Here is a 16,366-nt window from a genome sequence, read left to right as displayed (position 1 = left end):
TAATCCAAGGAGGAGATGCAGATTTCTTGGGCGTTGTGTCAAAAAAAAGCATGTGGTATAAAAATCTGCCACGCATGTGCTGTGGTGACCCCTTGCGACAAAGGGAGCGACTAAAAGTAGCTTCTTCCGTTCGTGTAAATAGGTTCAACAGTATATTCCATTTTAAAGCAATTTCATTATTTAAATGAGTGAAACTGAAATAAATGATGTGGTAAAATGCTCATTTTAATGTGGCGCAATAATGGAAGCATTTTTCTACAGCTGAGGTCTTGTTAGATTTTTATTTATATTTTCTTATTTTAGCATAAGACACTTGAATATCAGTAATTATCAATTTTAGTAGTGTATTTTTTTTTTTGTCAGATTAGATCTGTTGCAAAGGTCAAGTGCTTCCCATTTCTGATAATATATACTATGAAATGTAGATATATTTTTCTAAAGTTACAATATATACTACCCTAAGTTGTGAAAATTGGAGTGTGCAGTTTGCCCTTAAAAAGTTCAGGGAACTGGACAACTGGAGCACTAAATGACTGCTACGCCTAAAAAGATATCTACAGCATCTGAAAGTCATGTCTTTAAGAAAACATGTCACTTTGTTCCACCATACAATACGTTCTGCAAAGACTGATTGCCAGTTCCTTCATTTTTCAGCATGACAATGATCCCAAACACGCTGCCAATGCACTAAAAGCATCTTGATAGAAAAACACACAGTGGAACATTGTGAGACATGGATTGGCCTCCACCAGAGCCCGGACCTCAGCATTGCTGAAGCAGTGTGGGAGCATTTTGACAGAGAACAGACCAAAAGGCAGAAACGTCCAAAGAAGAGCTTTGAATGTCCTTCAAGAAGCCTGGAGAACTATTCCTGAATACTTAAACAAAAGACAAGAAGGCTCGACTGGTGAAGAAAAAAAGCACTCACACCAAATATTGAGTTCCAAGCTCATTAAAATTGTACAAAGTCTTTTTTTGCTTCAATAAATCATAGCAACTATTTCCATTTTCCTAACAAAATATAAAGAAATGACCGGTGGTCTGAGACTCTTGCACACTACTGTGTGCAAAGAGGATTGGCACATATATTAAAACAACAGTGTATGAGGTGCTGCTCAAATCTGTTAGATGGGTCAGCTGTAATATTCACTGCTTTTAACCAATCAAACTTGCGCTGACACCCAAAAGCTTCAAAGACAACAGTCGGGATACTGTGGAAAGTTTCTCTGAATATTCTGCATGCAGCTAATAACATAGTGCTGTATGTAATCACAGTGCAGCACTCTTACTACACGAGGTGAGTGAATGCTGCTCTCTGCTACCCTCAGGAGGACACTTAAGAAATGACAGGCTTCCAAGCCCTGAAGTTCAAACCTCAGTCAACAGCAAAATGTTAAAGAAATCTATTTTTATTTGTTTCCGTACAGTCCTTCTTCTACTGGTTAAGTACAACATCACAAGAAGCCACACTGAGGCTCTGGAGCGTTTGCCAGAGCAGCATTATACAACAGCTTGGTTCATCTGAGGGTGGGTGGTTAAGACTTGCTAAGGAAGCAGCATGACAATTTTTTGTTTCCTTCTTTAAATAATAATTTTAAAAAATCCCAGATAACATTTTCTCTGATATGAATTCCCTGTTTGGATTGAGTTTGTAGTGTCTGCAACCTGGAGAGGAAATCCTACTGCTCCTTTCCACAGGATCCCAAAGACCTGGAGGTGATCTCATCAGCTGGTAAAGCAGCACACATAAAAAAAAATAAAATCCTACAATTGTTAAAAACAAACAAACAAAACCAAAAAACCTTAACATTGACACATTTAAACACTGTTCCATAGACCATTTTGTGTTTTGTGCTGCTGACTGGCATCACACCCCATCACGAACTGTCAGACAGTCAACAATCCCACTTAGTTTAAAAAAAAAAAAAAAAAAAAAGGAAGAAGAAATAATAATATGTATTTACAGAGATATTCACACATACAGCGTATACACCCATACTTAAACAGACATGTACTCATGGAGCTGTACATACCCAGACAGTGCACAAACCCACCAGAGACACAGTTAGCTCACTGTGCCGGGCTTAAATCAGTCACAGTTGTTGCCATATTACTACAATCTACTTCATGAAGCGGGGCTCCATAAACATCATTTATTAAAACAAAAACTGTCCTATCAGTGTCAACTGTTATAATGCGATAATGACTGAAAAACAGGTACTGCGAATCACAATCACCTACTTAGCTGTCCATGTTCCTCCCAGCCATACAGGGACAGTAACTAGGTTGTGTTGTGGTCTCAGTGTTCAGTGATGCTCAGTAACAGTTTACGTACAAAACTTCTGCACAAGTGGTAAAACTGCAGAGATGATACCAGCGTTGTTTATATATCCCCAGTGCATGTTACCTATGTATCCTTAAAATAAAGAAGACTGTATAAAGAGATGTTGCTTACTATGACTGTAAATCGTATTCAGTCAGATAACAAACAAACATTAACTCCTGACCGGCCTGACTGTTCCTGAGCCCAGTCCAAGGTTTTCCTATAATTCTTATTCAGTGTTGAGTTTTGTCCTTTTATTTTCAGCTTATTGGTTCTTCCTGTCCCACCTTTCAATAAAGACTGAGGTACCCCAAGTAAACAAGAACTTTACATACATACTGGTTTTCTTCTGGTTTGGCTGGTTTTCAAAAACGGTGAAGCTCAAACTGGTGAAACTAACAACCTGAGCTGAACTACAACAAGCCTGCCCCTCTTCTCTCGGCATGCTTTAAAAACCAGTTTGATGAAAATCCAAGTACCGAGGCCATGACTGAATGGCTATCACACTGGATCCATAGTTACAATCACAAGAGAGGAACAGTGTTTTACAGGACCGGAAAAAGCAACGAGAAGTTATCAGACACACTGCTGAGAAAAAACAAAAATAGAGGCGCTGACAGTATCAGTGCGAGGAGGGACCACGGAGCCAGGCGGTGCTGTGGAGTTCGCGGTGTCCCGTGCGACGACTTGTTCCCTCAGAGTGAGCCCGCTCCGTTAGCGGTTTTTGGACCCACTCTTCATTCAAGTGCTGCGCAACTTTACCACACACCATTGCCATAGCAACAGTTGAATCAAACCCCCCCCCAAAAGACGTGATGTATGTTAAAAAATGTTAAAAACTACAACCAAAACACAGTTTTAAAAAAAAGTGTTTAAAAAAAAGAAGAAGAAAAGAACGAATCAGCATGAAGACACGACACCTCAGATAGTAGGTAGAGTTGGGAAGCCAGTGCTCAGAGGTCAAAGTGGAAAGTTAGTAAAAGTCACCTGGGTTTGCTCTATAGTCAACTCTGTTCTAAGACGACAGCGCAGACAGTGAACTTCAGAGGGAAATTTGTACAATGTTTTACAGTTTCATTTAAGTTAGAAAAAAAGGATGCCCCAAATCCCCCTGACACATACCATTTATATATATATATAAGTCATCTCATTAAAAAAAAAAAAGGTGACAGAACCTTAAACACTGGACCCAGCTGTGGAGCCACATGTGGCCAGAGTTTGATGGTTTGGTCACGTTCAAGAACAACACTACTTGAGGCATTCCTGTTAATATAATAAAACTGAAATGGCATTTCCCCAAGGCATACGATACATTCATAATACTTTTAACAGTACACGTGTGTGTGTTTGTGGCTGTGTCTATAATCAAATATCTGCCACAAAGTATTTATTCATCTGCATTAAAACAGAATAATGCATCTTCCTGTGTCAATTAGCTTGTACATCTATCTTATAAGTGAGGGGAATTTCTGCCTTTCCTCACTTTGAGTCGGAACTTAGAAGACAGGCTGTGTGAGGTGGAGGCCTGGAGTAGAAACGTGTGCGGTTAAGGGTTAGGCATTGACTTGTTATGGACAATATAAGAGGGGGGCGGTCTGGGCACTGCGCTGGGACAATGAGGGCCCTCACGAAAGATAGCAGAACAAACGATGCGAGTGTTTATCTTTGCATGGCTCGTCTGGGCTCCTGTCCTCGCGACTGAAGCACATTTCCGTAGGAAACAATTGCACCTCATTGGCTCAACCAAGTTGGCCAATCATCAGTGACGGAAGCCAGAGCCCCTGGGCCCACCACACCGCTGACACCAGAGTTTGGTTGGTGGATAGGTTAGGGGAAGTGTGAGCGTGCGTGCTCAGAGTGACTGTGTGTTTTTGAAGACACTGGAAAAAGAAAACCCTAGTCCTTTCCACTTGCAGTGTTGTCATGGATGGAGGGGATGCAGTTTCCGCGGTGATGAAAGTGAAGTGTCGGTAAGCAGAGGAGGAGAGAAGCTTAAACCTCTGCTCCTTTCAAGCCGATTCGTTCCTCCTCCTGTCAGTCGCTGTTGGGCTTCTTGAGGGAGAAGGCAAAGATGTTGAAGTGGTTACTGAGCTGTTTTACCTAGCAACGAAAAAGGTAAAAACAGCAGTTAATTCAAATTCAAAGGCCTTCATATATTCTGTTTCAGTTCAGTTTTGCATTGAATGCAAAGTTTAGGAACAGGAAAATTACTGGTCTCCTCAGGGTTCAGGTTTTGGGCCATTGCTCTTTAACATGCACATTTTCTCTCCAAGTTAAATCATATAGGACAGAAGCATTATTCATTACAGCTATACAGGCCATGCAGTAAGATGTATTATGTATAAAATGGCTACATAAATGAAGACCTTTTGGAATTTGGTGGTTTAACGTCTATAAGTTTTGATCTAAATGAACACAATCACTGTTTTGGGGGGCTTTTTAAGTGTCTTCTTAGCCTCAGTTGGCTGCGTGTTACTGGCACTGCTGCAGTGCTGGTAATCAGGATAAAGGCAGAGCTACAGCAACAAACACATCTTTGTCTTTGGAACAGCTGCAGCCTCTTTGCACAGCAGGGAATCAAACATGTTCTTTGCATATGTGCTCTTACCACAGACACGCCGTAGTGTATGTGCGCTAATACGACAGCAGCTGTCCACAAATAAAGCAGAAGCGTCTCGTTGGTGAAGACCCTGGTGATGGCTAACACCACCACCGCTGTCATGGGCAGTAACAGTATGCTCAGTGGCTGGCAGCGTGTGTTACTCATTTGACACACAATCAACTTACACTGAAAGACAAACACATTCACAAAAAACACGTGAAAAGGCATTAACTATGTACTTCATCAAAAGTAATATGTATGGCATGTTTTGATTTCCAAAAACACGATAGTACCCGTTTGTTTTTTGATTTTCTAAAATAGATACTCAGCATCTTACAGACCGACGCCCTTCTATTTCTGAGGAATTCCATGAGGTCAGTAAAGCTACTGTTTCACCAACACTCAAGTATTAAACATAAATGTTAACCAGGCTGACATACACATTACTGTTAGCCTATATACTGTTTTAACAGTCACATTAAACCATAACTTAACAGATGGCTAAGGCAACAGCTAGTAACTGTGGCTACTTGATAAAAGGATAACATTATTGTGGGAGTTAGGCAGCAAATGCTATTAGTCTTGCCCCTCTGTGAGGTTAACAGACAGCATTACTTAACAGAAAAACACAATAAGGGTCTAAAAAGTGTTGTGTTGCTCCTAAAGTCTCACACTGAAGTTGAAAAGTCCTGAGTTGAAGTTCACCAGCAGCTAAACAGAAACAGTGGCAGGCCACCTTAACAACTCATTTTAGAAAGAAAAATACGGTGCCAAGTAGGGGTGGGCGATACATCGAATAAACTCGATGTATCTCAAGTTTTTCCACGTACGATGGTTAAAATGGCTTTATTGTAACCATCCAGTATAAGTCGCCATGGAATTATTAAGCTGTCTGAATGTAACTCACTCTAAATTTTCTTTTCTCCCACATGCTGCGAATGCATCATTAACCCCCCCCCAACCAGAAAATGTTCTACCCGCGCACTGTGCTGAGCATGCGTGTCTATATACCAGCAGATAAGGAAAAATATGGTGATAGTGGGAGGATGTTGAACATAATGCTGTAATTTGCAAAACATGCCGTAAAACTACTGCCGCAAAAGGTAGCAGTACCAAGAAAACTTTCCACCAGCTCAAAAGTCATCCACTGCAAAATTAAGACCGTTTTAAACTCTGCAATCTGATTCGGGGGCACTGGTTCGGGGGCACTGGGTTTCAAGACATATTGCGATGTATATTGTGTATCGCGATATAGCCGAAAAATATCACGATATTACATTTTCCTCACATCACCCAGCCAAGTCACCAGAAGCATATGAAATAAACAGGACTGTAGCTGAATACATGTGCATGGACCAGGACTATTGTAATCTATCTTTGACAAGTTGAAAAAACACAAATGAAATCTTTGGTATAGAAAATGGTATCAAGTATTTTCCTGGGTATCAGTACAGAGTTTGAAATTCTAGTGAGAAATTCTGACTGAGGAAACTACATTGCAGAGATGAAGGAAAAAAACAACACAAAAAAAAAAAAAGAAAAAAAAAGAAAAAGAAAAATCACACACTTACCGTGACGTTGGCAAAAGCTGTCCCCACCATGAGGTAGAAGATCCTGGGCTGCAGCACCAGGATGTTGGATGGAGAGTAGATCACCCAAATGGTGGACAGGACAAACAGAAGAAACGGCGAGAGGAAAGGCAGTAAACCTTCATACAGGCTGCTGTGCTTCAGTGTGTTATTCCTGTAACCCCTGCAAAAGCACCGTGGGAAAACAGTTAAGAACAGAATTAGCAAAGGCAAGAGAAAAAAGAAAATATGATCTAAACTGATATAAGTTGTGCTTACTTGAGGACGTTGTAGAGGCTCATAGGTAAGGTCACAGTGAAGGAACAAGCTGGAAATCAGCAGAAATTAGTTTCAGTTTCACTGCTTTGGCTAATGAATGAACATATTCAGTAACTGAGTAATTAAACACAGCTCACCAATGATCATAAAGGTGAAGAGGTCTCTGTAGAGAAGGTGAAAAATAACTGGCTGGTACCAGGTTTCCACACCCACTGCAGCAGTAACCAAGTAAACAAGGGAGATTGTCTGCAAGGAGACAGGACACAAGACAGATGTTTAGAAGTCTAGAGTAGTGTCTCACACTGTCAATCAACCAAATGCCCAAAAACTTACCACTTGGCTGATATCATATCCCCAAGGCAGAAACAAGATGCCAGTGTTATATTTCTCCCAGTGGGACAGTATGAAGGAGAACAGCACCACCCACAGTATGTAAAAAAGTGTGACCACACCAACACCACTCTCCGCACGCCCAAATATAGAGTATACAGTGGCCACAAAGAAGACACAGGCCCAGCTGTCCAGACCGTGGTCAAAAAGCTCCCCTAGCGGTGTGGAAGAGTTGGTGCGACGTGCCTGTTTGCCATCAACACCATCTATAAAAAGCACAGACAGACACAGATCAGCACATACAGTACAAGTTTATGGGGATATGTATTAGGGGTGCAACGATACACAAAATTCACGGTTCGGTTCGATACTTTGGTGTCACGGTTCGATATTTTTTCGATACAAAAAAATGTTCATGCCTTTTTAATTTGTCATTTATTAAAATTATAAATATATATTTTAACTCAAAAGTACAGTTTTTAAATTTAACCCTAACCCTTGTGCGTGTTTTTTATTTTGACAGCGAATGCGCACCTGCGGACCACTTATGTGCAGCCCTGGTTATTTAGCTCGTCATATTGCAGCCACAGAAATTCTTTTGTCCATGAAACCATAAAGCTGCACTTTCTTTTTGCCTTATAGTCTGATTTGTCATAACTTCTCCGTTTTGTGGTAAGCTTTTCTTTGGCTGTCACTTCTTCACCCTGACCTGTCTTATTTGGCTCAGCAGAACTAAAATATATATCTGTCTGTGAAGGTCATCGTAGTCAAATATATATCCTGCTGCTTTTACACACGCACTCACATAAGCTCAGCAATTCTCTGCGCGATCAACCTCTCACATGTTTAAGCTGCGGGAGATTTCACTTGTCATGTTTGCATAGTAAGCTAACGATTAATAAGACGATGTCAGAGGAATTGGTGCACAAATTATCATCACTCACAGATCAGTGCTGTCATTGCAAAGTGAAAGCAAAAAAACAAGCACAAATTCAAACGCGACTTCAATATGTCACATATTGACAGTGTCTCACCGATGCCAATGACATAATTACCCAGCTACATTTCTGAAAGAATGCAAAAGCATTGACATATATTTTTCCTTCCTACAATAGCCCGACGGGCAGGGAAGAGATAGATTTTGGTAGCCCGACTGAAAAGATCGCTAGCCCCGGGACGTCGGGCTAGCGATATTGCGAGCCCTGTATCTGATTGAGGAATCACTCATCTTTGGAAAAGAGAGTTTATTACAGAGAAATGGCTCTTTCCAAAATAAAAGCTATACTATCCGCTTCTTCTGGGCTATATTCTCAGCAGCATATTAAACATATAAGGAGAATCATGTGCTAACAGCTGTCTAAATGACTCGGCTAAAGTTAGTAGCATGCTTGTTGTTTTTGTCTTTGCACTAGGATGATGTCGGCGTAAATGTGCAGTCATATTCGTTGTGTTCCCACTAGTGCTTTCAGGTTAATCTCGTTGAAATGACCTTAACGCCACAACACGGCAAATCTCCGTTAACGAGCTACCGCCGATCGCCCCGTGCATGGGGCTAGACGGCCAACACGTTAACGAGCTAACTGCGCTAACACACTAGTTCCCACCCATGTAATTGAGCATTGCATGGCACATCCAACATACTGTTTTACTTTAGTGCATGACTCGCTTACCTTCAGGGTCATACGTCACATGAAAACCAAAATAATTCCAAACGCCAGATCTGAATGAGGGTGCGGGAGGTCCATGTTGCAAAGAGAGCTTAACTTCTGTCTTGTTAGCTTGCCCTGCGCTCTTCCTTCTGACGATGCTGTCTGTGTTGAGCGCTCAGTGAATCTGCGTTCGACTACTCCGCCTAGGCTGCACTGTCGAGCCTAGGCGGAGTAGTCGAACGCAGATTCACTGAGCGCTCAACACAGACAGCATCGTCAGAAGGAAAGTTGGTAAAATAAATTAAAAATTTTGTATTGTTCGATACATATGCGTACCGAACCGAAAGCACTGTATCGAACGGTTCAATATCGATACGAATATCGTTGCACCCCTAATATTTATATATGATGACATCTCTGCTCAGCTAAGGCTGAGCATAACTGGTCAAAGGGAGCAACATTCCTACTTCCCACTTCACTGTTACACCAACACAGCTGGGCTTCATTCAGTTCACTCAGGAGCACAGCCTCACATGAAACATCACGGTTGCTTCACTTTAATGGTTCACAGAGTATGACGGAAGGATAGATAAGAAGGGATCAGTATAACTAACACAGATCATGTCAGTGGGAGAGCAACAGAGAATTATAAAAAGATATTTATCATAGGGGGCAGGGTTTAATAAGAATATTTTCTTCTTCCTGCTCCTTTTCACACATGGTTGTTGTGTTTTGTTGATAGAAGATGTGGTTGTTTTGTTTGATTGTAGTACCAAGTGTGAAATAAATAAAAATGAAATGAAATGAAATAAACTGCAATGAGAAAGTCAAAACTGAAAGTATGCCCAGAGATAAGAGGCTTTGTTCATGTCTAAACGTTCACATTTAATGTTACACGCAGTGATTACTGAGGTCATCAGTCATTAGGGCTGTGTGATATGACCAAAATCTCATATCCCGATATAAGAATTTTATCGTCCGATAACGATATAAATCACAAAAATGTAACATTTCCTGTAAATTCTGTGAATCTCGGGCAGCTCGACTTGCATGAAGTGTTTCCAGCTGGGCGTCGTGTACCTGGAGTCGAATGTTTTAACCGATGCATGAAACGATACATTTTTAGACATAAGTTGTAACAGCCGCCGTTTTCTTTGTGAGTATTTATTACACGGCGTGCTGCGGGGAAAAGCCTGCTCTAACGTTTGAGTCTAAGGTTTATTTTTTAGCACCTGGCGGCTCTTTTTTGCTTCTCATCCGTAAATACTCTGCATCTTTCACGTGATTCAGTTTATTTTGAAAAGTCTCAACAGGATCTTGAGCTTTATTGTGAAACGTTTATGTGGAAAATAAACAAGTGGACACGCGGTGATTTTACGGTCCTTGTTGCTAACAACAACGCATAAAAACAAGCGCTTGTCCGTCCGTAGTGTGGTTATATTAAATATAAGAGAAAGAGAGAACTTTAAGAAATTAATATAGCCACTACAGTGACCATCAAAATGATGAAAAATATTGCCGTAAAGTTTATTTTGCGACACCACGAAACAAACAATAGCGTAAAATGAAACGATAGACGTTTTTATATCGTCATCCGATACATATCGTTATATCGAACAGCCCTATCAGTCATTCACTAATGGTGTTCAGGACAAACAGAAGAAACGGAGAGAGGATTCAACTCTAACCTAACTCTGCAGTCTAGCAGGAATGGCTTACGTTTCAGGATGCTGCAGTGTGACCCTTCTCTACAGTCAGGGAATGAAGCTGCTTCAAAGTGTGAGATTATTATATTATCTTATGCCACGTTAGACCCCTAATTAAAGATTGTGAAATCATTATGTAGTTTTAGTTTGCATTATTCTCCTGAAGAGGTGATAACTATCACAGTTATTAAACTGATTTGTATTACATTAGACTGCTCATTTATTGTGAATGAATGATATTGTTTTATGATGCATTATTCTGCTGAGTTATAAGAAATACTGTTTTCAGAGAGTCATCACCTTATTTGTCTGATTAGAAAAGAACAGAACATACTGCACAGGAAGCCAAGGTCATAACATAAATGTGTGGAACGCTCAGACACTTCAAGATCAGGCGGACACCTTCCCGCGCTCATCTCTCCTCCGGATGGTCTCGGCTCATAAAGTGTTGAATTGTACGGAATAAACGATTGTTGATTGAGCATTTATACACCGAGTATTGTCCTTCCTTCAGCCCAAAGACCAAACAGAATTGGGAGAATTTAACAAAAGGCAATTACAGTGGTCCCTCGTTTATCGCGGTACTTACGTTCTAAAAATAACCCACGGTAGGTGAAATCCACTAAGTAGCTAACTTTTTTTTTTTACAATTATTATAGATGTTTTATGCCTGTAAAACCCCTCACTACACATTTTCTACACTTTACTCCGACAGGCATGAACATTTTCCCACTTTTCTTTATGGTTTAAACACTCTAAAAGTAAAAATAAGTCCAGTGTTACAGAATAACACCAAAGGCACCCGTGATTGCCTTTGACGGTGCGAAACGTTTCATCGACATTTTTTTGTTTGTTGGAGAAAACTTACAAACATACAATACAGCACTTCAGAGTCACACCGCTAGCGATCAAAGATTTAGATAAATTTTACAAGCTGAACGTGTTCTGTACTGTACAAGAGACACGGCACGAGATTGATTGACAGTGGTCTACAGCCAATCAGAACACATTACACAATGCGCTGTTTAAAAATGTGTTGTTGGTTGTTTTTTTAAAAGCATGCAAAATTGCACACACAAAAAATCAGCGAAACAGCAAGACCGTGAAAGGTGAACCGCATTATAGCGAGGGACCACTGTACTTATGTTATAGCTATTAAGTGGGCAGCCATATGTACTGAAACCTATTTCCCCAATGACATTTTCCAGCCTGGATTTCCCCCACCTTGCTACTTGTCAGAAGATACGTCTCTTTTTTTCAGCCTTGACAACCACACATCATACTGAATATCAGACAACAATTTTATTTCAAATATGCTTTCCTTCAAGTTTTGTTTTTTTAAATAAAATATATAGATATCAGAATTGGGAGTGCAATATATTTACTCTTATAATGTTGTTGCAATGGTGGTTGGTCCCTTATATTTCATACACATACCTCCAGGATGTCATGCATAGCTTTAGACAGACAAGTGCAGCTTTATCTGATTCAAGTTACAAATAGTCTGATAACTTTTATGATTTCAGTTAGAGATACTTCTAAAAAATGAAAATGTAATGCTATGAGATGTAACATGAGTGCATATAAACAATCCAGAAAAACAGGTGTCTGCGTGCCTCATTCTATAAAGTAAGCATCCGAAACAAAAACAGAATAGGGGCCTTTAAGCTTTCGAGGGGCACTGCACTTCCCTGTGAGTTTCTCTACTTCCCATGAGTAAGAAGGGGGAAAAAAATGTACAATAAAAATAAAAACAAGCCACATAGAGTTGCAGAGGTCAGAACTCACCAAGTGTATAGGCTAAGAAGTTGAAGATCCCCGCTGCAACCCAGACCCAACTAGGCACGTGTTGGTATCCTGCAGCTGAGAAACAAACATTGTGAGTATATAGCACGACACACGGAGATCATGAAAAACTTAGACTAGAGTAATTTTCCACATTACTGATTCCACTCACTAGACCAATGTTATCCAATCTAAAAAAGTCAATATTTTAGGACAACTGTTAATATGTGTGCACTGTTTGGATTAGCTATTCCTCTAAGAGCTCAGTACTGACAGATAAAATCCTGACCGGCCCTCTTATTGACTGTAGAGGTCAGCCTTTTGTCCATGAGTGTTTCATTTATGTGTGTATAAGGTAACCACTTAGATTGGACAGCAGACACGCCAGAGCAAAGTATCTTATTTGCAATACAGAGATGTAGTCTGGGCATGTAAACAGGAACAGCTCCCTCGGTGTTGTTGCCTGTGTTAATGACGTAACGGGTTAGTGATTACCATGAGCCACCATAGGCAGTCGATCGCTGGACTTTGCCTTCCATAAACAAACTTGCACATGCCTGAATCTCTCTTCCTACTCTAGACAACAGCGATGGATTCAACCCACGTCTAGTCTGTTTGAGGGAAAACAAACTGAGCAACCCTCCCCAGTTTAAGAAAAAGGAAAAAGTGAATGACCTACAAGATGCATTGAAGTCAAAGTCGTAGAAGGCCAACATGAGGAAGTTCAACACAAGGAACATAAAGCCTGTAAATGTAATGAGGTTTGGTGCCAACCATGTGGGTAGAAACTGTTGAGAAAAGAGTGAGAGAGAAAAAAAAAAAAAAAACAGAGGCTGTGAGAACAACAATTCATGATCATGGCACTCAGCTCTCACACACAGTTTTCTCATCATAGTAATGGCATATTGAATAACTGGAATTTAATTAGTAGTGCTGAATAGAAGATTTATGTATATTAATATGAACCTTTTCAAATGACTGTCTGGTTAAATGACAGCATTAAAAACAACAACAACAACAAAAAATCCTCCCAAATCTAAAACAAACCATTACAATCAGTGACTGATGTGTTCTGACACTGGCAGAAAAATGCGCGCTGGTAATGCATCAGGTCGCCTCGCTACTGTATCACAGCACACGGCTGGAAATCTCATTAATGATGTAGCCTGCAACTGACACATTAAGCTGGACGGGTCTTCCTCACCTTCACAACAAGGTTCCAGAAAGGATGCATGACGTAGATGGACAGGGGATTCGAGTCCACTGCGCTGTACTGCAAAGAGGCACAGAGGTGTGATCACAAACAGGTCTTTAATTCTGCATTTCATTGCAGATAAAGCAAAGCAACTGCCTTGTTAACTGGACCGTCTTGATACTAAATAAGAATAAAACTGATTGCAGTGTGCACCTTTTTCCATTGTAGGACCCAATGTAAAAGCTATATTGCATTGGACTGTGTGTTTTATTTTAGTAGGCTTTCCTATTAGGAGTAGATATTGAATCTTTGATATCTATCCTTTGGCACACCCATCTCCTGCGATAGACTTTGATCACACTGTCACTCTTAGATACTTGGAAGAAGGGTGGGATCTTCATTTTTAGGGGACTACACAAAACTATTGTTTTTTTGTTTTGCTTTGTTTTTGTTAAATACACTGTTCTTACAAAAGCTGGGCTCCCCAGTCTTCACTTTCCAAGTTCACTGTGAATACAGTGCAGCACTTAATACTGCAACAGCCAACTAAGGACACAGGCTAATTTTACTACACAGTGCTCTCACTCAAGCCTACACAATGATTTATCTAACCTAATATGAAAATGTTTATCTATTGCTGCAATACTGACAGCGTGTTCACTGCAGATAATGATGATTATAATATGTGATGACATAATAGGTTGTTTGTGTAATCACCTGTGTGATTAATTATAACCATACATGGAAAAACAGGCACTATAATCATAGTCTGTGTGCATTAACAGATACACAAGTATGTCACTTTCACACCAACTAGGGGCGATCGTGGCTCAAGAGTTGGGCGTTCGCCTTGTAATCGGAAGGTTGCCGGTTCGAGCCCCGGCTTGAACAGTCTCGGTCGTTGTGTCTATGGGCAAGACACTTTACCCCTTGCCTACTGGTGGTGGTCAGAGGGCCCGGTGGCGCCAGTGTCCGGCAGCCTCGCCTCTGTCAGTGCGCCCCAGGGTGGCTGTGGCTACAATGTAGCTTGCCATCACCAGTGTGTGAATGTGTGTGTGAATGGGTGGATGACTGGATATGTAAAGCGCTTTGGGGTTCTTAGGGACTAGTAAAGCGCTATATAAATACAGGCCATTTACCATTTACCAACTAAGGTAGCCCTGCAGTCTGTGACCTGTTACAAATGAATGTGAGAAGTGGAGTGACAGAAAAAAAAGTGAACTGATCAGCTGAGCAATCTCCACGCTCTTGTGTTCTTCCCACTTAAAGCTCATCTATATGCATCTTTATTCCCCTTTTGAGAAAGCAACCTCTGTTTTCAAGGAGAGCCACAATCCCCTCATTTGCTCTCATTTGTCCTTCTCTGCTGCCTGCTAGAAACCAGTGCTTGGGTTACGGCTGCTATTAGACAGGGGAAGCCACTTACAAGGAAAAAACTGGGAAAAAATGGTTTCTTGTGACAATCAGAGATATATGACGACTCTTGCTTTTGCTTCAGTCTGAAGCATTAAAAGCATGAGGTATTAGGAAGGAGCCTGAGTACCCACACTAGGGTTTCAAAGGAAGAAGAAACTTGACTGAAATAATGCAAAACATATAGAAAAAGTTGTAATGTTATAGCACATGTTAACAAAATGAAGATATTCAAAGATCAACTTACTACTTAAAATACTCCATGACTTCCATGCCCTTACAGATGAGCGCACTGGTAATAGCCCAGTGAAGCGCATCCTTATGGGAATTAACTAACAACTAAAATGCTATTAGTTGGCAAACACAAAGTGTGATTCCGTTCAAAACCCATCAAAAGACAATGTTGCACACCCCAGGATTTTTTACAATTAATTTAGACGTTTTTAATGTGCTTCTTTGTTTCTCATATCCTACTGGATCCAGTTCAATGGTTTCCTCTCCACGCTACCATTACAGGTGTTCGTTAGCAGTTTTATTCCTTACAGTGGCTGAAATAAAAAAAATATTAACAGCTGGAGTCCAATAAAAAGGAAATAGATAAAGTCTCTGAATTGTGCTGTCAAAGCAAAGAAGCCTCCATTCAAATACAACATAAGCAGAGAGGAGTCGCTAGCTGTTAGCGCATATGCACCAAATGTAAAGTAAAATACAGAAAATAAGGACACTTCCGAGCAGAAATTTCAAACAAAAAACGTACCATTGGTGAATATGAGATGAGCTACTTTGCGGCTTTTATTTTCAACAGGAAAAATGGCAAACATCCGGTATCGTTCCGTAAACTCTGAGTACCTTTACACATTTTTCAGGGGAAGCACCCTGCAGATCGTGACAACTAGCTGCTAAACGTACAGAGCCTGTCCGCTCAGCGGCTAGCATGCCATTGTAACCTATAAATCATACCTTATATTTGTCGAAGCCCGCAAGCTGCTCCTGAGTGACATATTCGTAAAGAGCCATGGCGGTAGGGTCTGGCTCAAAGACGAGATAACTAAATATCTCTTCCTTTGGAAATGCAAATCTCCAATGTTAGCTGCCGTGTTCAAGTACCATTTAGCTTGGCCGCCTTCGTTTACGCCGGGTGAGGCGATGTCGAACCATAGGGGCCACTCCTACGGAGTGCAACCCCCTTCCCGGTTAAAGGTAACAGTAGCTCACTACCGCCACGCAGGCCTGGAGGACCCTGAAAAAATAAACCACACAAAATTCCATGAAATTCTGTTGACTGGGTCCCTCTTCCACTATGGTATGGTGATTGTGGTCTCACCTGATAAAAAAGAATGCTAAAATAACTTTTAAAGTGCCGGAAACAGTTTTGACTCCTGTTAATTGCTCACCAACTCCATCAATCAAACAGCTTCTATGGCGCTCCTAGATGTGACGTGGCTTTCCTCTTTGACCGGAAGAAACGTCACTGCGCTTACCTGCTGTTGGAGAGCTGGAGTATTGCTCGAACCGG

The 16,366-nt window shown here is 40.8% G+C and overlaps 1 protein-coding gene across 2 annotated transcripts; it reads right to left on the bottom strand.

Annotated features, from left to right (window-relative positions):
• Positions 1–1,393: 1,393 nt before the first annotated feature.
• selenoi (selenoprotein I) lies at positions 1,394–16,326 on the bottom strand. 2 transcript variants are annotated; one of them, XM_085381142.1, is made up of 11 exons: positions 16,175–16,326; positions 15,811–16,090; positions 13,447–13,515; positions 12,922–13,030; positions 12,246–12,320; positions 7,106–7,368; positions 6,910–7,018; positions 6,773–6,821; positions 6,497–6,677; positions 4,932–5,111; positions 1,394–4,423 (listed from the first exon to the last, which is right to left on the bottom strand). In XM_085381142.1, the coding sequence occupies exons 2-11, from the start codon at positions 15,865–15,867 to the stop codon at positions 4,316–4,318; spliced, it is 1,200 nt and encodes a 399-aa protein (XP_085237268.1). In that variant the 5' UTR covers positions 15,868–16,090; positions 16,175–16,326; the 3' UTR covers positions 1,394–4,315. The 2 variants fall into 2 exon arrangements, with proteins under 2 accessions (XP_085237268.1, XP_085237269.1); XM_085381143.1 differs by having other exon boundaries at positions 16,245–16,262.
• Positions 16,327–16,366: the final 40 nt, after the last annotated feature.

This window comes from Rhamphochromis longiceps, linkage group LG15 (genome assembly GCF_057381845.1).
Source record: "Rhamphochromis longiceps isolate RC_006_pf linkage group LG15, R_longiceps_female_GT1.1, whole genome shotgun sequence".
NCBI classification, from domain to species: domain Eukaryota; kingdom Metazoa; phylum Chordata; class Actinopteri; order Cichliformes; family Cichlidae; genus Rhamphochromis; species Rhamphochromis longiceps.
This window is presented reverse-complemented; position numbering and strand designations above follow the sequence as displayed.